We start from the raw sequence: 24,574 nt of genomic DNA, 5'->3' as shown, positions 1-24,574 counted from the left end.
CTACCGGGAGGCGACGGGCCGCCCCCACTTCCGGTCCATGGAGCCTTCGCCTGCAGCCCCCCTTTCCTGCTCTCCCATTGGCTACCGCAGGGACGCGCTGTGATTTCCCATTGGTTGCGTCTCTACCCCGGCGCCGCGCCTCCCCTCCAAGCGCAGCCCCGTTTCCCGGAAGCCGATAGGCTAAAGGCTGGGAGGGCGTCTGCCCCACTGGACCAACGAGCAGCGCGAAGAGCGAGGGCGGCGGCTGCGTGGTGGGGGCAGGGTGGGACTCGGCGTGGCTATTGGCCAGGGCGGGCACGGGCCGAAGGTAGGATTGGTTGGGCCGAGGGGCGCCGCGGTGGGTCGGAGCTGCGTGGTCTCCGCGGCTGCGGGAGACGGAAGTGGCGAGAGCGCGGCCTCCGGAGGGTCGGGCGGACGCCGGCTGGGTGAGTCACCGTGCCCCGTGCACTGCCGGTCTGGGAACCGCAACCACCGCGTCTTGCCCGGCCCCGCCCCGGCCCCACCGGCTTTCGTGAGCCCCGCCTTCTGTCATTCGGGACTCCGCCTCCGAATCTTTAGGCTCCGCCCCTAAAACCTGGGCACCTGGGCTTCCCTGTCAGCCTGACCCGCCCCCCCCCACCCCGTGACCAGATCCCCGAGGTCCGGACACCGTGGGCCTCCCAGGCCTGTCCTTTTCTCGCTCTCTCTCGCTTTCTCTGAGGCTGCTTGCCAGTGGGCGGTGAGGCAGCAACCCGCCTTGCCGCCTCCATGAGGAAGGGTGGGCTGTGACCACGGAGGCGGGGAGGGCCACGGATGGAGACACAGCCTTCTTCGGGGTACTGCTGGACTGCCCCCTGAGCTCGGATAGCAGGCATGAAGAAAACTGTCAGTGAAACCTGGGCCTGGTTCCCTGAGTGGCTCCCTAAGTGGGCCAAGGAGGCCCATTCTGACATTCCTGTTACTTGGGCCCACTTGACAGGTACTGACTCTGAGGCCTGCACTTGCCTGATTCTGTCCCTGTTGGGTGGCCTTCTCCCACTAACCTGCACTTCATTTGGTGTCAAGGGCTCTCAGAGGGACACGTCCAGCCCTGCTGCCTTCTGATCACAGGTTGAGGTCCCCTCCCTCTTGGCCTCTGCTCTGGACTCTGCCCCCAGTAAACAGGTCAGGTGGGTGCTGCTCCCAGACTCAGAGGCTGGCAGAGTGCTCTTGTGGATTCATGTTCCCACCAGGACCAGAAGTGAGCCCTGGTTGGGCATCCTCTATCTCTTCAGAGCTGGCATTTCTTTTGCTTTCCCATAAAGAACAGGGTTCGGAGCATTTTAATTCTCTTTCTGGGACTGGGAATCAGGACTCTTGAGTCCTGTTCCAGGACTTTGTGGCTGTCTTCATGCCCTGCAGAGTCACTTGTTGCTTTCTCCCCATGTAGCTCCCATTGCCTCTGTCTGGCATGCTGACTTGTGGAGAGGCTGGGTTCTCTGTGAGGGAGGCAGATAAAGAGTTGTGGGGAAGTTCAGGAGTAGTTGTGTGGCATTTGTTGATTCTGTGGTGATGTTAACTGTGCTTTTTACTCATATGTTTCTCTGTCTCCTTACAGTGAGAAGCAGGCAGCCAGGACCCTCACCACGGTAGAATGGTGAGTACTCTTTCCTCAGACTGTGGTGTTTTCTGTAATCCTGGTGTCTTTCTCCATGAAGCTGCCCGCCCCTCCTGGACCTTGAGCTCCAGGCAACTCTGTTCAGCAACTAAACAGGTTCATCTGCCCTGGAGATAAATTAGGGCTTCTTAGGTTGCAAAACATCAGCTGATACACAGCACTGGGAGGGGAGGCCTCTGCAAGTCTTTTTCGGCACGTGCTCTGACATGCTTTCCCCACACCACCACTGTCTCCCTTAGTTCTTCATATCGGCCCTTGTCTTGCTCCTCCTGGTCCTTGGGTGAAGCTCTCTGCTTTGGTCTGAAAAGTTAGATCCTTGTAGTTCCTACTAAGTCCGTGAAATATTGTGGGTGCTGCATCAGGAGTGACCCCTGTAAAACTGTGGGGCTTCTCTAGCTCCAGAGTGCTGCTCTCCATTAAGCTACTATAGGCAGCAGCTGACTGAAGCACCCTCAAGTTGCCCGGAATATCACTGGGGGCCGTGTGTGTGTGTGTGTGTGTGTGTGTTGTAATGATCCCATACATTTTCCACTAACTGTAACTGCCCTTCTTTCACCCCAAATACAAGGAACCCCTTAATCCCTGAGAGCTGGGAGGAGGAAGTAGTGAGATGAGAAGGGAGTGGAGAGCTGCAGGCCTAGGTTCAGACCAGGCCTTGATTCTGGCTGTATCTCTTTAGTTCTTTCACATGTCCCCAGTGCTCAGGGACAGGTCAAAGCATTCAGGTGATGAGAGGACTTGCTCTTTTCCCTCCATAGACATGTGGGTGTGTGGTGTGTATAGTATTGTTCTGGTCTCTTCTCAGAAAGCCTGCTGGTCCTGGCCCCCACCCAGTGATAGCCCCTGTCCTTTTTCTCCTCTGTGATACCATGAAAGGAGTCAACCTGATCTAATTTTGAATCCTAGTACCACCACTTAAATACTTTAGGTGAACTGACTTTCTCTGTAAGCCTCAAATCTCATGAAATTCTTTCAGAGTTGAATGGTTTTAGCCAGACAATGTTTGAAACATGTCTGGCTCATAGTAGATGCTTAATAAAGTGTCAGGTTTCTCCTATTCCTCCCTTCCCCCAAGACCAAAACCCAAACAAAAGCCCTGGTTTCTGAAAGCTACTGGGCACTGGGAGTGTAGGGTTTCAAACAGTTCCTCCTGTGACTCTCAGTGACATTTCAAGCGTCTTATCACTGCCCTTATTCTCTGGCCCTCTACGCAACTCCCTCCATTCCCCTACCCTTGGGTTTTGAGTTTTGTGTTTGCATAGCTTCTGTGGTCCATAGTTCCAGCTCTTCTCTTTTCTAGTCTAAGAAATTTCTTAGGACTTTCTTACCCAGAAGACACAGGATGTGAAACAAGGGGAGAGGTGGAGCTGAAGGACTGGAGCTGGGCAGGGGCCTTAGAGTAAAAAACCCCGAGAATTTCCCTGTCAGGAGTGTGCAGTGACCCAACTGTCATTAGACCTGTGTCCACTCCAAGGGGCACAAGGGGCGACCGGAAGACACCGATGGACAGGGGAATGGTGAGTGGTGGTTTTGGAGGGAAAGGAAGGAAGCCTAGAAACTGGAAAGGGCCCGCGGTGAAGGGAGGTGAGTTCCATCTTGGGACTCACAGCAGGATTTAGGGGGACTCAAAGGGGAGAGCGTGGGGATGGACGTGTGAAAGAGGGGTGTGGGGTGGCTCACTTGGGAAGAAGGGGAATGAAAAGATGTAGGCGGCCTCGTCGTCCCCTCCCATGCCGTCTGGGGGGTGGGGGCGCAGTTGCTTAGCCCCGGTTCCTGAGAGACCCCAGAAGCCCCCCGAGGACACGCTTCTACGCCGCGGAGGGGCGGTGGGGAGGGAGGAGCCGGGGCTGTGGGCGGGGCCTGCCCCGCCCCCGCCCTCCCCGCGCCGCGCGGTCGGGGCGCTCCCCTAGCCGGGCTCTTCTCCCTTCCGCGCTCGTGAGCGAGGGCGGAGCTGGGCTCGCTCCATTGTGGAGAGGAGGGGAGAGGCGCGCGGGAGCCGCGCCGAGCCCCGCCGCCCGCGCTTGCCTCCTGGCCGCCGCGGCTGCACCTGGCCGGCCCCGCAGCCGGGATGCGGCGGGCGCCCGAAACGGGCGGGCAGCGCAGCGGCTCCGGGGACATGTGCGCTGGCCCAGACCGCCCGCGACCATGAGCCTGACCGCCCGCGTCTCTTGCTCCATGCTCAGCTGCTTCGTAAGTGCCTGCCCCGCCTGCGGTGGAGGGGGCCCCCCGAACCCCGACGCCGGCTGCACCCGCAGCCCCGCCCAGGGCCGGCCCTCGAGATTCCGAATTTCAGCCCATCCCCCTTCCCAAGGGCCCTGGCAGGGAAAGGGGATGTTACCCCTTTTCTTTACTGGACTTGCTTTCATCTTTGGGTGCCGAGGATTGCCGAAGGCCGGGGATGGGAATTCTGTGACCCATCTTGGCCCCGAAGCCGCTGCCCTTGACTGCAGAGCTCGAGGCCCCGCCCTGCGCGAGTACCTCCTTTACCTCCGCCTCTCGGTCTTGGTCCCGTCCGCCGCATCCTTGCTTGGGGGTGCGGGATGTGGCCAGTAGGCCTTCTGGGATGTTCGGGGGCTGGTCGGTGAGCACAGGATGTCTGAGCTGTCTCCCTGGCTCCGGTCCCCTCCCCCTTCCACCACTCCACCCCTCACCTGACGCGCCAGTCTTTTCTCCTTGACTGTCCCCCAGACAGCCTCTCTTCTCCATCTTCCCTGCCACTCTGCCTCTGCGGGCCTCCGTACCTCTGCATCATTCCCCGCCCTCCCCTCCTCCCTCTTTGGCTTAATTCTCCTTCCCAGCTTCTCCCATCTGTTCCCTCAGACGTCCCCCCCCCTCCCCTCCTCACCGCCCCCCCCCCATACCCCCCTCCCCCATGACTGCCAGGCTTCCTCTCTCTGTCCTTGGGTCTCCTGGTTCCTCCCAGGCGCGTGGATCCCCTCCTCTCCCTGCCCTCCCTGGCGGCTGGGAAAGGAGTTAACTTCTGCTTGCTGTGGGATTCCTCAGGAATTCCCCTCAGATCGTCAGGCAGGGCAGGTTGCTTGGCAAGGTGGTGGGGGCTTATTAGCAGTGAGGGCCTGACTGGAAAGGAATCCCTGCTCCAAAACACATCCTCCTTTAGAAAGCATCCGTGAAGGCCCTCTAGAGGCATGGGCCTGAATCCCGCGCCTTCCTCCTCTTTGTCTCTTTCACCCACCAGATTGAAGCCTCAGTGGAGTGGCCTAGGCGGCCTGCGTCCCCTCCTGTCTCTGTGACCAGCTTGCGTACCTGGTTCCTATCCCTCAGGGCAGGACTTCCCGTTTCCCACTTCTGTCTTACACTTCCAATTTGCCCTTCTTTTGCTTCGTTTCCTCTCCTTCGTTTGGGCAGTTTGGGCTCTACAGGAGAGTCTCTCTTTGGGGAGCACAGATTCCCAGTGACTCTGTGGACCTTGCTCTTCTCTTAGGCTCAAGAGGCTTGAGTTCCCCCTCCACTTTACTCCTCACACACAGAGCCGGGCCTCTGGTCCTTCTTTTGGAGACCAGAACCTTTTTAAGGGGTGTATGTGGGTTTATTGGGGGGAAGGGAGCAGCATGAGGCCTGATGGGCCAGGTGGAGCCTGATGACTTAGGGCTGAGGCCTTCCCCACAGGGTGAGGAGGGGCCCCCCAGCCTGGAGTACATCCAAGCCAAGGATCTGTTCCCCCCCAAGGAACTAGTGAAAGAGGAGGAGAATCTGCAGGTAAGGAAGAGCTGGGGGCCCGAGGTGGGTAGAACTCCCTGCCGGGTTCAGAAAACACCCTCCCTTTCCTCCCCCTACCTCCAAATATCTCCAAGGGGATCTGGTATGGGAGCTCTGGCTTCCTGCTCCTGGGTCTCTGGAGGGAGGGGAGTCTGTCTGTCTGTTGTTGAGCCTTGGGCCCTAGGGAAGGCGAGAGCTTTCCTGTAAGGCTGTTGCCTTGGTGCTGTTACCATGGAGAAGACTCTTGTCCTGCCTTGGCCTGGCTTTTCCAGAGGGGGTCCTACAAATCAAGGGTTGGAGAGGGGAGTGAAGGGTGATTCATTCCTGGACTGAAGTCCCACTGCTCCTGGTAGGTGCCCTTCACAGTGCTGCAGGGCGAGGGAGTGGAGTTCCTGGGCCGCGCCGCTGATGCCCTCATCGCCATCTCCAACTACCGGCTGCATATCAAGTTCAAGGACTCTGTCATTAACGTGAGTTCCAGTCTCGTTCTCCCACACCCAAGCCACAGTCGCTGTGAAATTCAGGGTGGGACTGCATCAGTGCTCCACTTGATTGCATCTCCAAAGAGTTGGGGTTCCCTTCTTTTTCTTACTGTCTCTCAGCGGAAGGTCTGTCTTTCTATCTCTGTCACTCTCCCTCCCCCTCCTCACTTCTCTCTCTCCTTTGTTCTGTTGCTGGCCCTTCTAGGGGCACAGTGACTTGGTTGGAAGAGTTCCACTTACCAACTGTGTGACCTTGATCAATCACTCAGCTGAGGTGCAATTTCCTCCTTAATAATACGGTGTGAAAATACCTGCCTTGTGGTTTCTGGTGATTTTTAATTGGGGTCACATATGTGGAGGACCCAGCACAGTTACCAGGCCCTCAGCAGGCTGTCTGTAAATGGCGGTTTCCTTCCTTCTGCTGATGCATCGACCTCTGGGCGGAGGTGGGTGAGGAGTGATGTGGAGCACGGGGTCTGAGCGCCAGTCCGCCCTTCCTCCCCAGGTCCCCCTCCGGATGATTGACAGCGTGGAGAGCCGGGATATGTTCCAGTTGCACATCGCCTGCAAGGACTCCAAAGTGGTGAGGTGAGAATGACGGCGCCTCGCTCAGGTCCTCTTACTTTAATCTTGCTGAGACCTCCTGCTGCAGGGTTTCTCTGGAATGAGAAGGGAAAAATACTGCCTCCCCTTTCCCATTTGGAAGAAACAGTGAAAACACTGTCTGAGTTGGCAGAATAAATTTTCTGACCCACAGTGTCTTGACTAAAGAAATGGAGATAATGCCCATGGGGTTTTCATAAGGGTTAAATGAGATGATGCACCCGAGAGCACCTAGGGTGTTACCTGGCACAGAGCTTTCACGTTGGGATTTTTCTGGTGGTCCAGTGGTTAAGATTCTGAGTTCTCAATGCAGGAGGCCTGGGTCCGATCCCTGGTCTGGGAACTAGATCCCAGATGCCACAACTAAGACCCAGCATGACCAAATAAATAATTTTTAAAAAGAAAAAAAAGCACTCACATTGTTGTTGGCTCATTTATTTATCCATTTAACATGAATTTATTGAGCACTCTATGCCAGACTGTTGTAAGCTCTAGAGATATAGCAGGGAACAAATAGACATAATTTTCTGCCCTCATAGAGCTTGTATTCCAATGGGGAGGTATGAATGGTAAATATGAAGTGAATAAAATATGTTGGCTTCCCAGGCGGCTCAGTGATAAATAATCCACCTACCAAGGAGGAGACGCAGGTTCGATCTCTGTGTCAGGAAGATCTCCTGGAGAAGGAAATGGCAACCCACTCCAGTATTCTTGCCTGGGGAATGCCATGGACAGGGGAACCTGGTGGGCTACAGTCCATGGGGTTGCAAAAGAGTTGGACACAACTTAGCGACTAAACAGCAGCAGTAGCAGAATATATTAAATGGTAGTGAAAGTGAAAGTTGCTCAGTCATGTCCAACTCTTTGCAACCCCATGGACTATACAGTCCGTGGAATTCTCCAGGCCAGAATACTGGATGGGTAGCCTATGCCTTCTCCAGGGGATCTTCCTGACCCAGGAATCAACCCAGGGTCTCCTGCATTACAGGTGGATTCTTTACCAACTGAGCTATCAGGGAAGTAGTGTAAAGAAAAAAATAGAGCAGGGGAAGGGGGTATGGAGTGCTATGGGGGTGAAGGTTGTAGCTTTAAACAAAATGATCAGAGAATGGATGCAATGAAAAGGTGACATTTGAGACCTGAAGAAAGTGAGCTGTGGGTATTTGGGAGAAGTGTGTGCCAGACAGAAGGACCAGTGCGTGCAAAGGCCCTGAGGCGGGTAGGAACCTGGCACAGTGGCAAGGAGGCCAGCGTGGCTGGAGTGGAGTGCACGTGGGTTAGGATAGGGGGATACAAGATCAGAGAGGTCGGGAGGGCGTCAGGCTGTCATAATGATTGGCTTTTACTTGAGGGAAGTGAAAAAACCACTGGAGGGTTTTGCAGAAAGGAATGACGTGGTCTAATTATGGAATCACTCTGGCTGCTGTATTGAGAGGAGATGGAAGCAGGGTGAGGGTGAAAGCTAGGGCAGAAGCTGGGAGACTAATTAAGAATCTGTTGCAGTTACTCCAGGTGGGAGGTCATGATGGCTGGTCCAGGTTGGTAGCAAACAATGGTGAGAAGTGGTCAGATTTTTGAAGGTAGAGGTGACAGGATTTGCTGACAGATTGGATATGAGAGAAAGAGGGATGACTCTAAGGATTATTAAAAGGATAATAAGACTGATAAGAACCTACTCTCTAGCACAGGGAACTCTAGTAAATACTCTATAAGGACCTATGTGAGAATAGAATCTAAAAAAGAGAGGATATGTGTATAACTGATTCACTTTGCTGTACACCTGAAACTGGCACAGCATTGTAAATCAATTATACTCCAATAAAAGTTAATTTTTTAAGGAAAGGATGCCCAGTTTAGAGCCTGCTGTGCGCTCAGGACTGTTGGCATTCAGAACAGGAATTCTCATTGCCCTTCCCTTCAGGGAGATTAAAGTCTAGTTGTGGAAGGAAGACTTAATCTGTGGGACAGGGTCTTCCATCTACTCTCAGTACAGCACCCAGAGTGATTCTGTAATCAGACCATGTCATTCCTTTGTGCAAAACCCTCCAGCTCAAGTAGGCTCTGGGAAAACTTACTGTTTAATACTCCCAGCACATTAAGAATAACAGAGGAAGGGGTCTGTGGAATGGGTTAGGCTGGGAAGGCCTCAAGGAAGAGGTGGGCCTACAGCTGTCTTCAGAGTATCTGGAAGACATGGCTAGGCTGAGAGGAGACATTACTAAGCGGAAGTGAAAACACCAGGAGACAGGACTTCTTCCCTGAAACAGAAGGCTTGTGCTGGGGAGTTGTGGGAGATAATACAAGGGGTAACAGACATCCAGGGCTAGAGTTTTAAAACTTTTTTGATTTTTAAAATCTTTGTTGATTTTTGTTACAATATGGTTTCATTTTTATGTTTTGGGTTGGGCCATGAAGCATGTGGGATCTTCGCTCTCTGACCAGGGATCGAACCCACACCTCCTGCACTGGAAAGCGGGGAAGTCCCCCAGGGCCAGATTTGATAGCGCTTGGATTTGATATAAGAAACAGGCTCCATTAGAGGGGATTCTTATGTCTCAAAAATAGGAGTTCTTGAGAAGAGAATTACCACCCTGTGACAGTGTCCCTTGGGTGTTGGCCAATGTCCCTGGTCCTCCGCAGGGTCCTCTCCCCACACCTTCCCGGGGCTGGGTCTTTGGCCCTCCTGGCCCCTGCACATACTCGCCTCTTGCCTCTTTTCATGGCTTCTTGCCTGGCAGGTGCCACTTCTCCACGTTCAAGCAGTGCCAAGAGTGGCTGTCGCGGCTAAGCCGGGCCACAGCGCGACCTGCCAAGCCCGAGGACCTCTTTGCCTTTGCCTACCATGCCTGGTGCCTGGGGCTGACTGAGGAGGACCAGCACACCCACCTGTGTCAGCCAGGTGAGGCCCGGCGGCTCTCTGTGTGGCACTCCTTGTCTCCTGCTCCTCCTCTCTCTTGGCCCCCGGCCCTCAATGCTGACAGGCGCGGGGCTGTGTTGCAGGCGAGCACATACGATGTCGGCAGGAGGCCGAGCTGGCGAGGATGGGCTTTGACCTGCAAAATGTCTGGAGGGTCTCGCACATCAACAGCAACTACAAGTGAGAGGCTGGGGGGCAGGGAACCTAGACCTCCTCCCTGGGTGGGTAGAGCAGGGTGGGCACAGCTCCTGGCTCCCTGAGGGCGGGGGGCTCCTGGTCCCTCTCCCCACAGAGCCGTCCCAGGGGACCTTGTGATCACAGGTCTCTAACCAAGCTCCATGACCCCCTCTGGTCTATCCACAGGTTGTGCCCCAGTTACCCCCAGAAGCTGCTGGTTCCCGTGTGGATCACAGATAAAGAGCTGGAGAACGTGGCTTCCTTCCGCTCCTGGAAGCGGATCCCCGTGGTTGTGTATAGGTGAGGCAGTGGGGACCAAGGCATCAGTGAGACCTTCTTGGTGCACTGAGGACAGTCAGAGGTGGAGGTCTGCGGTAGTGTGGTTAACTGGGAATTGACACTCTTCAGGAAGTGGCTGTGAAATAATCATATAAGAAAAGCTGCTTTAGTTTTTTTTCTCCTAAGGATGAGGCTTTTTGGAAATTTATTCACTTGCTTTTTTCCTTTGCTTTTTTTTGAGGACATATGTGTGTGTGTGTGAAATATTGCACTAAAACGGGTTGGTAAACCATGGCCTGTGAACCAAACCAGCCTATAGCCTATTATATGTATAGCCTGTGAGCTATGAATGAGTTTAAAATTTTTAAAGTGTTATTTTAAAAAAGAAAACACAAGAATACATGGCAGAGACTGGCTATGACTCCTAAAACTGAAACTTTATTGCCTGGTTCTACACCAGAAAACATTTGCAAGGCAGGTAGTAGCCAGGAGGTTTGGAGTTGCTCATGTTCTGGGCTCAGGCTCGTTCTCCTGCTGGGGGTTTCTACCTGGAGCAGGGGCTGTGTAGACGTGATGCGTCAGTATCACCGTGGGAATCCACAGCGCGTCTGAGAAATGTATGTGACGATGCTTTGTATGCTGTAAAGCCTTCAAGAGATGTTTAAGGGCTTTTGGTTCCTCTTATTGTGGCCTGGATGATCGGGTGGTCCCTGCTGGCTCTGGAGATCTCTGCTTGGCCCCCTGGGCTCTCAGCGGTAGGCCTCTGGGGGCTGTGAATGCCAAGGGCATGATAGTTTCTTCTGTTTTGTCAGACACCTACGCAATGGGGCTGCCATTGCCCGCTGCAGCCAGCCCGAGATCAGCTGGTGGGGCTGGCGCAATGCTGATGACGAGTACTTGGTCACATCCATTGCTAAAGCCTGTGCCCTGGACCCAGGGCCAAGGACCAGTGGGGGCTCCCTCAGCACCGGGAACAGTGATGCCAGCGAGGCATGTGACACTGACTTCGGTAAGCTGTGGGTGGTGCTGGCCCCCGGGGGAGTAGGCCCTTACCTTGGCCTCCTGAGCTCCCAGGGAGATCCCAGGGCAAGGGGGAGGAGAAGTAGACACATACAGGGCTCTGGGTTCCTGCCTTTTGGGAGGCGGGGGCGGCGGTGTGAGGGGTCTTGTGAAAGGCAGTGGCCGGGGCAGGGTGCTCCTGAGTGCTGACCGACCCAGGGTCTTCCCCCTGCCGTGTGTGTATTCAGACTCCTCCCTGACGGCATGCTCCGGAGTAGAGAGCAGCACGGCCGCCCCCCAGAAGCTGCTGATCCTGGATGCCCGATCCTACACGGCAGCGGTGGCCAACAGGGCCAAGGGCGGCGGTTGTGAGTGCGAAGGTATTGCTGTTACCTCAGCGTCCGCAGCCAGCCTGGGTGCGGGGGCCTTGGGGGCAGTCTGTGGGTGGAAGGAGCCCAACAAACTGGGCCTGGGATCAGGACTCCACTCGCTGGCTGTGATTGTGCCGAAATTGCTTAATCTGTCTGATTTTTCTTTTCCTGTCCGCAAAATGGGGATGGAACATCCCTCACAAAGTTGTTGGATGATTAGAGGTTACATGTATAAAGTTCCTGGCAGGGCAGCTGCTGTTTGTTGAGGATTTACTGTCCCTTGTCATTACTAGTCATACTCAGGTGTCATTGTCACTTGTGCTGTTGTTCCCACTGTTAGTATATGGCACTTGAGATAAAAGGGTATTGAGATTTCCAAGCTACACTGAGTTCCAGCCTGGAGTGGCCTGCCTGCCAGGGGAGCTTCGCCCGCTGGGACCGCTCCTGTTCTGGAGGCCTGTTTCCAGGATGTCCTCATACTCTGCTTTCCTCACGTGTATGCAGAGTACTACCCCAACTGTGAGGTCGTATTCATGGGAATGGCCAACATCCACGCCATCCGGAACAGCTTCCAGTATCTCCGTGCTGTGTGTAGCCAGATGCCGGATCCCAGCAAGTAGGTGTGCCCAGCTCCGATTCCATCCGCCCTCCAGCTTCATCCCTCACCCAGTGCTTCTCGTGCTGGGAAGATCTGGTGGGGACGTGGGAGTTCTGAGGTACCAGAAACTCCAGGGCCTGGGTGCAGTGAGCCAGTGCCAAGAACGCTTCTTCCGTTTCTCAGCCAACGCTTTGGCGCGGCTGCAGGACACTGGGTTCCTTTTGTTTGAATTAGTTGTCCTCCAAGAACACAGAGAACTGGGAGGCAAAGTGGCTGGACGCACGTGTGATGCTTCCCAGATCCTCTGTTGATCTGCAGTGTCTTGTTGGCCGTAGGTTGGCCATAGATGTCTCTTGGCAGGAGGGCCCTGGGATAGACCTCTTGGCTTCAGCTCTCGCGGGGGACTTTGTTAAGGTGTGGGGGGGCCGGGCCGGCAGAGAGACTGCTGCAGCCTCGGCCCCCTAGTGACAGGTGTGACCTCTGCCCCCGCGTAGCTGGCTGTCAGCTCTGGAGAGCACCAAGTGGCTGCAGCACCTGTCGGTGATGCTGAAGGCGGCGGTGCTCGTGGCCAACACAGTGGACCGGGAGGGCCGGCCCGTGCTGGTGCACTGCTCAGACGGCTGGGACCGCACGCCGCAGATTGTCGCGCTGGCCAAGATTCTCCTGGACCCGTATTACAGGACGCTGGAGGTACTCAGAGGGCTTGGGAGGGAGAGAGCAGGACGAGGGGAATTGGGGGAGGTACTGAGCCCCCGGATCTGCCTGGGGCTCTTTCCCCGGAGGACGCGGGTGGCTCGGAGTCCTCTTCCAGGTTTGGGCCTGTTCTTCTCTGAAGCTGCCAGGCCCTTGATTTGGGCATCCCTGGCGGGGAGCTCCGCGGCCTTCCCGGAGAGGCCCTCCACTCGAACCCCCTCTTGGTTGCAGGGTTTCCAGGTGTTGGTGGAATCTGACTGGCTGGATTTTGGGCACAAGTTCGGGGACCGCTGCGGCCACCAGGAGAACGCAGAGGACCAGAACGAGCAGTGCCCCGTGTTCCTGCAGTGGCTCGACTCTGTCCACCAGCTGCTCAAGCAGTTTCCCTGCCTGTTCGAGTTTAACGAGGCCTTCCTGGTAAGTGGTGTGCCCGAGGCTGGGGTGGGGGCCGGCGGCCGGCCCGGTGCCAACTGGCTCGCTGTCTAGGTGAAGCTAGTGCAGCACACCTACTCCTGCCTCTATGGCACCTTCCTGGCCAACAACCCCTGTGAGCGAGAGAAGCGCAACATCTACAAGCGGACCTGCTCTGTGTGGGCCCTCCTGCGAGCCGGCAACAAGAACTTCCACAACTTCCTCTACACGCCTGGCTCAGAAATGGTGAGTCCCGGCCCTTATCCCCCAGGTGCATCTCAGGCGCCTGCGGGGCACTGTCCTGAGGCAGCGGGAAGAACAAGGACCCAGAGGCTTGGGAAGGAATGGGGACCCGAGACATCTCCAGAACCCGGGTACGGGGCTGCTTCCCTAGGTCCTGCATCCCGTGTGTCACGTCCGGGCGCTGCACCTCTGGACAGCCGTGTACCTGCCGGCGTCATCTCCGTGCACACTTGGGGAGGAGAGCATGGACCTCTACCTCTCCCCGGTGGCTCAGAGCCAGGAGTTCTCCGGCCGCTCTCTGGACAGGTAAGGGGGGGCTCCTCTCCCCTCTCTGCTACCAAGGCATTGGCTGCTTTGTCTTGCCCACATTCTGTTCTCTTCCTTTTATGAGATACTTTAAAGTAACTTCTTGAGTCATTTGAAGGCAAAACTTGGCTCAGGGCTGGTAGCTAGCTTGGAGGGCACTCTGTATGTTCTCAAGGCCCTCTCTTAAGATAAGAGTGGTTACCTTTTTTCCAAGCTGCCATCGTCCTTTGTGACACACCCAGGAGAGAGGAGAACAGAACTGAAAGGACTGTTTCAGGAAGGCTTGTGGGAATGGTCCTGATTTTATATTAACTGACAGAAGAGATGTGGAGCTTGCTATCTCAGTAATAACCTTTGCTGTGTCCAGAGCTCCCAGCAGCATCTGGCTCTCAGGGAAATGGGTCCCCCGAAGGGGAACGTCCTTCACTCCCTCAGAATTTAAAAGGAGGCATAAAAATTAAAGTTACGTTCTGGCTGACTATCTGGGGGGAGGTAGAATGGAGACTGGTTAAATTATAAGAGTAATATCTGTTGGTTTTTTTTTTTTAAACCAAACAATATAGATGTAGAAAATGACAGTCCTACCCCCCTGCCCCTTGTCCCCACAGGTGTTCACTGTTGCCATTTTGGTGCCTCCCAGATGTTTATCTCTACACTAGACCTATTACTCTTATATAGAAACATTTTTTAAAATACAATGACCGTATTTTTCACATTGTTCTGAAAATTGTTTTCCCCACTGTGCACCAGGATGTCAACCCATGATAGCACATATAAAGCTGCTTTATTGTTTTTAGTGGCTGCATAAGTCCAAAAGTAGAGTGTATGGAAATTTACATAACCAATTTTCAATTGATCATTTAAGTGATTTCCATTTTTTAATCATTATAGGGGGTGTTTTACTTAACATATCTTTAAAAAGTTTTTTGATACAATACAAACAGTATTTGCTTCCCCTGTGGCTCAGCTGGTAAAGAACCTGCCTGCTAGTGCAGGAGATGCAAGAGACGTGGGTTCAATCCCTGGGTGGGGAAGATCCCTTGGAGAAGGAAATGGCAACCCACTCCGGTATTCTTGCCTGGAAAATTCTATGGACAGAGGAGCCTGGTGGGCCACAGTCCATGGGGTCACAGAGTTGGACATGATTGAGTGCATGTGCGTGCGCACGTGCGCGCACACACACACACACACACACACACACACACACACACACACACACACACAATATTTACCATCTAAACCATTTTTTAAAACAGTAGTGTTACCGTATACCTTGCATTTATGCTAGTGTTTCTGCCAGATAAATACTTAGAAATGAAAATACTGGGTTCAAAGGATATGTTCATTTCAGATTTTGATCTTTGTTGATTGGTGGAAGGTTTTTAAAATTAAAATATAATTTAACATAATTGGTTGAATATTATAAAGAAAAACAAAACCCCCAACCTCCTAAGCTATAAATTTTAGGTCTTTGGAACTGAGTCCATTGTCAGGGGCCTATGGATAGGCTTTAGGAATTCTATGATATTCTTATTCTGCAAACTATGCAGAATTGGGGTACCAGTTCATAAGTTTCCTTTTCCAGGAGATGGGCCATAACTTTTTATCAGATTCTCAGCACGTTCTGTGACCCATTTAACAACCATTGCCTTAAATCAATATCTAATTTTTCAAATCAATAAGTGTTTCTTAAATACCTACAACCTGCCTAGGACTGTACTCGGTTTTACAGGCTGTACCAAAGACATAGAAGATATTGATCCTATTTAAGATACTTTTAAAAAACTGTGAGATAAGGCATAGGACAGCTGGAGAACAGTTCTAAGTTAGCATCTAAGTAAATAAATAGAATGTGTCTTATTCAAAGCCATTAGAGAAATGGGAAGTAAGAAAGGGGTCATTTGGTGACTGTTGATGCAGAGGTTTTTGTGGAAGACCAAGCAGGAACCATGGCTTTTTTTGTTTGTTTGTTTGTTTTAAGTTTATTTACTTACTTATTTTTATATTTATTTGCCTATACCTGGTCTTAGTTGCAGCATGTGGGATCTAGTTCCCTGACCAGGATTTGAACCCAGGGCCCCAGCATCACAGCACGGAGTCTTAGCCCCTGGACCACCAGGGAAGTCCCAGGAACCATGGCTTTTTAGTGTCCCTAGTACCTAGCTCAGGGCCTGGAACATAATAGGTGCTTTAATAAACGCTTAAATGAACAAGTGAATGGAATAAAGGGAGTTAAAAGCTTGGTAACAAGGTTAGTGGAGAGGGGGTCCAAAAGAATAGGATACATGAGAGAGAATTTCTTTTAAAAAGAAGCACCACCTCTTTGGAGCTGGAGCTGGCAGGGGTTGGAAAGGGGCATTTAAAAAAAATATTTATTTGTTTACCTTTAGCTGTGTTGGGTCTCAGTTGTAGCGCATAGGCTTCTCTAGTGGAGGTGTGGGCCCAGTAGTTGCAGTGCACAGGCTTAGTTGCCCCAAGGCATGTGCGATCAGTTTCCTGAGCAGGGATCGAACCCGAGTCCCCAGCATTGGAAGGTGGATTCTGAACCACTGGACCAGAAGAGAATCCCTGGGAAGGGGCATTTTGAAGAATAGAAAGAAAGAAACAGGATAGTTCCTTGAGGGCTTTTATACTGAGGAATTTATTTTGATTCAGGTGTCAGTAGTGAGTCATTGTGACCTGGTGACAAAGGGATTTTTCGAGAATTAACCAGTGAGCAGGGTACTTGGAAGCACAGAGGCCAGCCAGCACTGTTATAATTCGGATATGAAGGGAAGAGCCCTTTGAGAAGAGAAAGAATTAAATTCAAATGTTGTTGAGAAGTCATTAGCAGTCTGTGGTGTTGACTGAATGTTGGAAGGTGGAAGTGAAAAGTTAAGAGACCAAATTCAGGTCCCAAATCTCTGAGCTTAGAAACCAGGAAGATATTAGTACCATCTGTAGAAACTGAGGGGCTTCCCAGGTGGCTCAGTGGTAAAGAATCTGCCTGCAATGCAGGAGATGCGGGTTTGATCCCTGGGTCAGGAAGATCCTCTGGAGAAGGAAATGACAACCCACTCCAGTATTTTTGCCTGGAAAATTCCATGAACAAAGCAGCCTGGCGGGCTACAGTCATGGGATCACAAAGTCAGACACGACTGAGCAACTGAACATGCCTGCACGTAGACACTGTAAAGTCGAGAAGATGAGTCAGTTCGGAGAGATGGAAAAGATACATGCAGGTTGGGACTGAAATACCTTGACAACAAAGAGGAGGTGTGCTGTAGGCAGTTCAAGGTGGAGTTGGATTTCATGGATAAGGGTTTTAAAGGAAATAGTTTCTCTCACAGCTGACCTGACTCACCATCGGTTCTACCTTTCCCTAGATCGAAAACATCCTGCTCTCTTTCCTCTTCTTCCATTAAAGTCCAACACATTCTTCCATCCCCAGCTCAGATTCTGTCCTCTCTGCGTAGCTGTCCCTGACCAGATTTGCTGGATTAAGTTCTCTTGTGGTTCCAAACCCCTCAGACATCGTTCTTGCTCCCCTCATTATTAATTAGACCTTTGGTGCACACAGGACTCAGCTGTGGAGGACAGCAGGCTGTTGCTGTTGTTGAGTCCGGCTAAAGAGTACATTGGAATTCTTCATACTTTTTACTTCTTTTGTGTGTTTGAAAGTTTCATAATAAAAAGTAAAACAAGGAAAGAAAAAAGCTAAAAAGTTGCCAAGCTGAGATTCAAGCTTGGACTATGGGACTCCAGAGGCTATAATCATAATGTTGTTATTGCCCTCTTGGAATGGAATCTGTTAACCACACCGACACACAGCAATCAAAATGGATCACAGAGTAAAATCAAACACAAGAGTACTTTTATAGAAGTATTAATAATTTTCAAAAACCAAACACTTAAAAAAAAATCAGCTCTATTGTAACTTCATTTGAGGGATTTTTCAGCGTGGGCTTGGCTGAGTGAGGCCTCTGAAAAAGAAAGTCCAGCAAAGTCTCCAGTTTCCTGGCAAATTTTCCTCAGTTTTGTTGCTCTGAACACTTTATAGAACTGTATGAAAAATTAGAGTGGTCATTCTTTTTTTTTTTTTTCCCCAACTTTTTATTTTATATTGGAGTATAGCCAATTAACACTGTTGTGATAGTTTCAGATGAACAGCATAGGGACCCAGCCATACATATACATGTATCCGTTCTCCTGCAAACTCCCTTCCCATCCGGGCTGAGGGCATTCATTCTTTAAAATGTTGGTTGCCCATCTGGTGTACATGAACGTCTCTAGAACTGTATACTGGGGAAGTTTCCATGGTGACTTGGGCCTCGGAGGAGTATGTTGCCGCTAAATGGTTGTAAAAAGCCATGCTGGTCTCTGCTGTGATGGAGGAATAATTTATAATAAGGAAGGTTATAAAAATGAGGTCATGAGTGAAGCCTTAATAAGTTTGTGGTTGGCTGCCTATACTTGGAATCCTCATAGCATCTCAGCAAAGTAATTTATCGTCATTTTATAGAGGAGAGAAACCAAGTGTCTGAGAGGTTAAATAGCTCACTTGTAGTCATGTATCTAATCAGTGTCAGAACCGGTATCATCCAACTCCAGGACCTACCATCTTTCTGTCTTGCTGTAATAGGGGCGGTTGCATGTGAGGTTTGAGGCTGAGTTGTATTCCTGGCTGGAGGGGTAGATTGGAAGGTGTCAGCTTAGAAGGCAGCTGAGGTCATGGAAGTGGTTGAGGATTCAAGGGGGAGTGTGAGGAAAGACTGATGAAAACTGAGGACAGAGCCTGGGTTGGGCTCCTGAGGATAGGATTCAAGTCCTCCTCTTTTGCAGAGCAGACTCTACTTTTTTTGGCCATGCTGTGTGGCATGCAGAATCTCAGTTCCCTGACAAAGGATCGAACCTGCACCTCCGGCAGTGGAAGCGTAGCATCTTAACCACTGCCAGGGAGGCCCCAGAGCAGACTTTTGCAGTGAGCATTGGCTATTTGTATTTTTTCAATTTTTCAATTTTATTTATTTATTTATTTATTTTTGTATTTCTTTTTAAAGATTTATTTATGTATTTAATTTTTTTGGCTGTGGAGGGTCTTCTCACTGCAGTGGCTTCTCTTGTTGCAGAGCATAGGCTCTAGGCAAACAGGCTCAGTAGTTGTGGTACACGGGCTTTAGTTGCCTGCGGCATGTGGGCTCTGCCTGGATCAGGGATTGAACCTGTGACCCGTCTTGACAGGCAGATTCTTAACCACCGGACCACCAGGGAAACCAGAACATTGGTTATTTGTAATCTTAAATGTTATTTCTTGTGAACTCTGGCTTTGATTGCTTTGATGACCCAATTCTGTCTGTTGGAGGTAGCTCTCAGTTCCTGACCTGGAGATGGTGTATTGTCCTTGCAGATTACCTAAAACGAGATCTATGGATGATCTTCTTTCTGCCTGTGACACAAGCAGCCCCTTGACACGCACATCCAGTGACCCCAACCTGAATAACCACTGTCAGGAAGCCAGAGCAGGCCTGGAGCCCTGGCATGGCAATCCCGAGGCATCGCAGACCACCTTCGTGGAGTCTGGGGCTGGAGGTCCCCAGCAGGCTATAGGGGAGATGGCGGTTCCTCCCTCAGTGCCCAGCAGCCAGAAAGACTACTTGAGCAATAAACCTTTCAAGAGTCATAGAAACGGTTCTCCAGGTTACAAACCACTCGGTGCCGCAGTGCCCCAGGAAACGAAGAGCAGCACTTCTGATCCTGAGATCAAAGCTCTCGCAGAGACTCAGGCCCCAGTTCCAGGCCCTCCTGCCCAGGACGAGCTGGATAGGACTTCGGATGGCACAGAGGAGCCACCTGAACACTGTCCTGAAAAAGCAGCTATCCACGCACTCTCTAAAGTTGTCTCGGACAAGTGTGAAGGAACTGGTGACTTTCCTGAGTCTTCCCAGAACCCCCTCCCAGGTGCCCCCCAGCAGGCCCAGCTGGACTGTGTGCTGGGCATGCCCTCCAAATGTGCCCCAGATCATGGTCTGGGCACCCTCTGCAACCCACCGAGTGCTACCTGCCAAACTCCTCCTCCAGGCCCCAGCGCCGATGTTCTCAGCCAGGACCCCCGAGGGTCTGCAGCAAGTGTCGCCCACCAGGAACCGCCTAGTTCTGTGCTAGATACGGTTCATGGGGAGGAAGACAGCGGCAAGAGAGGGAATCATAGGAACGGGCAGTTACTGGAGAACCCCCGCTTTGGGAAAGTGCCATTGGAATTGGCCCGAAAGCCGATTTCTCAGAGCCAGATCAGCGAGTTCTCTTTCTTAGGATCCAACTGGGACAGCTTCCATGGGATGGTGACTTCACTCCCCAGTGGGGAGACCACCCCTCGACGGCTGCTTGCTTATGGCTGTTGTAGCAAGAGGGCGAACAGTAAGCAGACGCGGGCACCGGGGCCCTTCTTTGGGGGCCAGTGGGCTCAGAGAGAAGGGGTGAAGTCGCCAGTCTGTTCTAGTCATTCCAATGGACACTGTACTGGTCCAGGTGGAAAAAACCACCGGATGTGGCTGTCCGGTCACCCAAAGCAGGTCCCCAGCACAAAGCCTGCCCTCCTGAGCTGCCCTTCTCCAGTGCCTCCTCTCTACCTAGACGACGATGGACTCCCCTTCCCCACGGATGTGATCCAGCACAGGTTACGGCAGATCGAAGCGGGATACAAGCAGGAGGTGGAGCAGCTCCGTCGACAGGTGCGTGAGCTTCAGATGAGGCTGGATATCCGCCACTGCTGTGCCCCTCCAGCGGAGCCCCCCATGGACTATGAGGACGATTTTGTAAGTACTCATGGCCTGCCCCCAGCCTCTCGTTCTGTCTGCCCATCCAGCCTTTCAGCCACCCCGCAGCCGTTCACTGGGTACTTGCTGTGTGCCCCTGAGTCAGGGGGTTGGGCTATAGGATGAGAGACCTTGCTCTGCTCTCAGGGAGCTCACAGTCTATTGGGAGAGTCAAGCCCACCATTAGAACACTGTTCTTAAGTGACAAGATGGTCGGAAGCGTCAGGTGTCGGGGGCCCGAGGGGAGTCAAAGGTCAGGGAAGGCTCTCCTAAGAAGATAATGCTTGAGCTGAGTGCTGAAGAATGGGTCACTTTTAGCTACACAGACAGTGAAAAAGGAACCCCCTTTGCAGAAGCATGGAGGTACTCCAGGGGTGTGGCTTGAATAAAGGGGTGTGTGTGTTTGCACATGTGTGTGCATGCGTGCACACTTGTGCTGGGACTGTGAGGGAGGGAGTTGGTAGTGTGGTGGGAGGTGATACTGGGAAGTGGAAAGGGATTAGAAAGCTCAGCTTGAGAGCTCGTTTTGTGTGGATTCAGGGCAGTAAAAGTTTTGGCTAGTGAATCGTATGATCAGAGTACTGCCCCAGAGGGACTGCCCTGGAGGTCCAGTGGTTAAGATTCTGAGTTCCCAATGCAGGGGACTGGATTCCATCCCTGGTCAGGAAACTAAGGGCATGGCTTGCCCCCCTCCAAAAAAAAAAATAGTACTGAAAAGAGTACTAACCTAGCACCAGTGTGTTAAGTGGATGAAGCAGTTGAAAACCAGGGAGGCTGGTTAGGGCCTTTTGGAATAAGCTGGGTAGGTGAGAGACGACGAGGCACAGCAATCTTCAGGGAGCTTCTTGGAAGAAGCTCTAGAACATTCCTAATTGCCTGCTGTGCACTTCTCTGCTGGTGGGATGGTCAGGGCTAACAGCTTCTTTCTTACTGTTTAGAGTGATGGTTTAGAACGGGAGTCAGCAGATTTGTTTGGTAAAGGGCCAGATAGTAAATAATTTAGGCCCTGAGAGACGTATCGTCTCTTTACAGCTACTAGGCTCTTCTGTCATAGCACAGAAGCAGCCATAATGACCATGTGTTAATGAATTGAGTGTGGCTGTCTTCCAGTGAAACCTGACTTACAGAAGCAGGCAGTGGGCCAGTTTGGCCTGTGGGCCAGAGCTTGTGAATTCCTGGTTTAGAATGTAACAGAAGTATTCTTTCCATACCGTGATGCAGCATGTTGGTTAAGAGCATGGGTCTGAAGCCAGAATGCTAGGTCCAAATCCCACATTTACTGCCTATCAGCTCTTAACTCTCTCTGTGGCTTTATTTCCTTATTTGTAAAAGTGGGGATAATAATAGCATACATTTATAAGATTGTCAGGAATTAAATAAGTTCCTGCATGTGATGTACTTAGAAACAGTGCCTGGCACATAGTGAACAATCAGTGTTAGAGATGATGAAGGTGATGGTGGTAATGCCTTGGCTTTTTCTTTAGACGTGTTTGAAGGAGTCAGATGGCAGTGATACAGAAGATTTTGGCTCTGATCACAGTGACGACTGCCTTTCAGAAGCCAGCTGGGAACCTGTTGATAAGAAAGAGACTGAGGTATGTCCAGGCAAATACGTGGCGGGTCCTTCCGCAACGTAGGGAGTTCTCATAATTTTCAGAGACCGGTGACGTGTTCTCCCCCAGTTAACTCTCTGTAGGCAAGTAGTAGCCACCTAGACCTTGTCCTTTTCTTCCAGGATGCTTTCCTTGCTGCAGTGTTGCTGGAATTTTTCCTTTTGCCCTCTGTTAGGTGACTCGCTGGGTTCCAGACCACATGGCATCACATTGCTATAATTGTGACTGTGAATTCTGGTTGGCTAAACGCAGACACCATTGCAGGTAAGATGTTTTATGTGATTCAGTAGGGCTCATAAAGCCATAGAGAGGGACGTAGATATGAACTAAATTGAGTTAATCTGAAAACGGAGATACCTTTATAGGAACTAGTTTTGCTTTTTCCCAACTTTCCTCTTTATTTACTCACGTAAGGCCTTTTAAAGTATCATTCATTCTCAGTATGTCGGCATCTCTGATGAACTCTTCCTTCTTTGTGCTTTGGCAGAAATTGTGGAAATGTATTTTGTGCTGGCTGCTGCCACCTGAAGTTGCCCATTCCTGATCAACAACTCTATGACCCAGTTCTCGTCTGTAACTCATGTTACGAACATATCCAAGTATCTCGGGCCAGGGAACTCATGAGCCAACATCTGAAGAAACCCATTGCTACAGCTTCCAGTTGAATGCCAGAGAAGAAGACCTGTCCAATTTTAGCAGGTTTGAAGGGAGGATGTGCTTCAGGTGTAGTTTTTGAAGGTTCCTTGGTGTGGCTCATGAAATCACAGAGCTCAAAGATACAGTCTTGAGAAATCCTCCTTGGGACCATGAGACTGGAGCAGAGGAATTCCAATTTGGCGGAGTCCTCTCCTGGTGAGACCCTCACCTTGGGGTAGTGGTCCTCATCCAGACCCAGAGTCTGGAAGCTTAACGTTGAGTTGGTGACTCCAGTTTCTTTCTCCTGGGGTCACAAGATGATGATTTCATAGATACTGCCTGGTGATGCGTGCCCTAAACAGCAATAGAAAGGCATATGTATAACCAAACTCCAAGTGATAACTAGATCCATCTCTCGTCCACCTTGAAAAAAGCAGATTATAGTATATAAGACAGGAATTCCTATCCTGTTTGAAATGGACTATACCCTGCACCTCTTCTGTGCTCTGTCTGTGCATGAAGGCTCAGTCTTGAGAGGCACTCCCTCTAGTTGCATTAGTTCTGTCTTTCTGTGGAGTTTGGTTTTAAAGACTGGTCCAGCTAGTGGAGGTTTTGCTGTGTTTTTACTTGGCTCATCAGCCAGCATCAGTGAACATTCAGTTGAGGGGGACAGTTTTAGGGAGTGAGACCTTTTCAGGAGCAGAGGAAAACTCTGCTGATGTTCAGTCCTGGCAGGAGTCAGCTATTTGGAGCTGTGAAGGCAGTAGTCTTTGTTACTCAGTGGCAGCTCTGGAGGTAAGCACTGTGAAGGAGAAGGGAAAAGCAGAAATTATCTTTGTGAAATATTTGCTGATTGTGCCCTACCCTTTGCGCCTGACTTTTCCTAGTTGTCCTGGTGCTAACACAGGAGCTACACCTTGATCCTCTCCTGGCATGAAAATAAAACAATGGTTTTTTTTTTTTTTTTTTGGTCTTTGTTCCATTGCCCACTTCCCACATGTTGTCTTTCCCTTGGCTGCTGCCTTCTCTGGGTCACACTGCTTCTTATCCTGAACACTTGACACCTTGAGGGTAGAATTTAGCATTTGGTTTTTACCTCCTAGAATACGCTGTTTGGTATGTGAGGGTTTCGGTACAAATGCTGCTGTCTATTTCTGTGCACTTAACAATGGAACCCAAACAGAAGAAGAGAATAAAGCCTTGATACCAAAATTGGGAGAGAAAACATGTCCATTTGGACCAAACATTGTTTTTGTTTGTTTGTTTTCATCTTAATATGTACCAGTGGCACTTAACCAAAAGATACAGTGATATTAGCCATGTACAGTGGTTAGGACAGATACAGTCTCCTTGACTTATAATGAAACCACTAGGATTTCCTTATATGTTTTCCTTGATTCACTGGTGTAGAAAAGGTAAATTACACTTAGGCTTAGCCTGTTTTAAAACTGTGGTAGCTGTCTAACTGCTACTTGTTCATGTTGCTTCCTGGAAAAAATTTTTTTCCTTCAAAAATACCTATGATCTGCATTTAGAACAAGAACTGTTATTTGTCCTGACCTTTTCTTCAGCCCTACAGAGAAGCATCTGTGCTTTTTATACTTGCCATGGATGTAACCTAAAAAGTTTTGGTGTATCTAGGTCAGTCTAGCAGAACTTTCTTCGTTTAAATGGAGTTGAATAATGGAGATTTTGTGTCTGGGAAATTCCTGAATTCATTGAAAAAGTAACAAACTATTCCTTGTCTCCGATACATAAAATAAGCATTTTCTCAGTCATTACAATTTACTGCCAGTTGTGAGTGGCTTTTTAATTAACTCGACTTTCACTGCACTTCGATTGGCGACATTTGAGGAGACTGTATCTGTCTACTTTGAATGGCTGTTTTGAGGGACTGTCCCATCAATGAACATACTGCATGGCCTTGGAGAGAGACTCTGGGCTCTTGGCTCAGATGTATTCATCAAATACTCCTTTCAGAGCTCTTGTGGGTGTAAGTGACATGATGTGGCCAAAAATCCAAACTGTGCAGTTGCGTTGTGACAAACATGCAATGTGCTGTAAAAACTCAATACAATTTAAATAAAATCTCTATATTAGTG

The 24,574-nt window shown here is 50.9% G+C and overlaps 1 protein-coding gene across 5 annotated transcripts; it reads left to right on the top strand.

Moving 5' to 3' along the window:
* Window positions 1-254: 254 nt before the first annotated feature.
* MTMR4 (myotubularin related protein 4) lies at window positions 255-24,574 on the top strand. Of its 5 annotated transcripts, none has more exons than XM_061142630.1 (19): window positions 255-425; window positions 1,577-1,615; window positions 5,264-5,353; window positions 5,707-5,823; window positions 6,341-6,423; window positions 9,177-9,337; window positions 9,439-9,535; window positions 9,719-9,832; window positions 10,624-10,820; window positions 11,059-11,190; window positions 11,686-11,797; window positions 12,274-12,469; window positions 12,704-12,889; window positions 12,959-13,129; window positions 13,278-13,432; window positions 18,819-20,223; window positions 21,708-21,818; window positions 22,012-22,100; window positions 22,324-24,574. In XM_061142630.1, the coding sequence occupies exons 2-19, from the start codon at window positions 1,613-1,615 to the stop codon at window positions 22,499-22,501; spliced, it is 3,597 nt and encodes a 1,198-aa protein (XP_060998613.1). In that variant the 5' UTR covers window positions 255-425; window positions 1,577-1,612; the 3' UTR covers window positions 22,502-24,574. The 5 variants fall into 5 exon arrangements, with proteins under 5 accessions (XP_060998613.1, XP_060998615.1, XP_060998614.1 ...); XM_061142632.1 differs by lacking the exon at window positions 255-425 and adding an exon at window positions 478-958; XM_061142631.1 differs by lacking the exon at window positions 255-425 and adding an exon at window positions 1,169-1,289.

The sequence above is a fragment of the Dama dama genome, chromosome 5 (genome assembly GCF_033118175.1).
Source record: "Dama dama isolate Ldn47 chromosome 5, ASM3311817v1, whole genome shotgun sequence".
Classification (NCBI taxonomy): Eukaryota; Metazoa; Chordata; class Mammalia; order Artiodactyla; family Cervidae; genus Dama; species Dama dama.
This window is presented reverse-complemented; position numbering and strand designations above follow the sequence as displayed.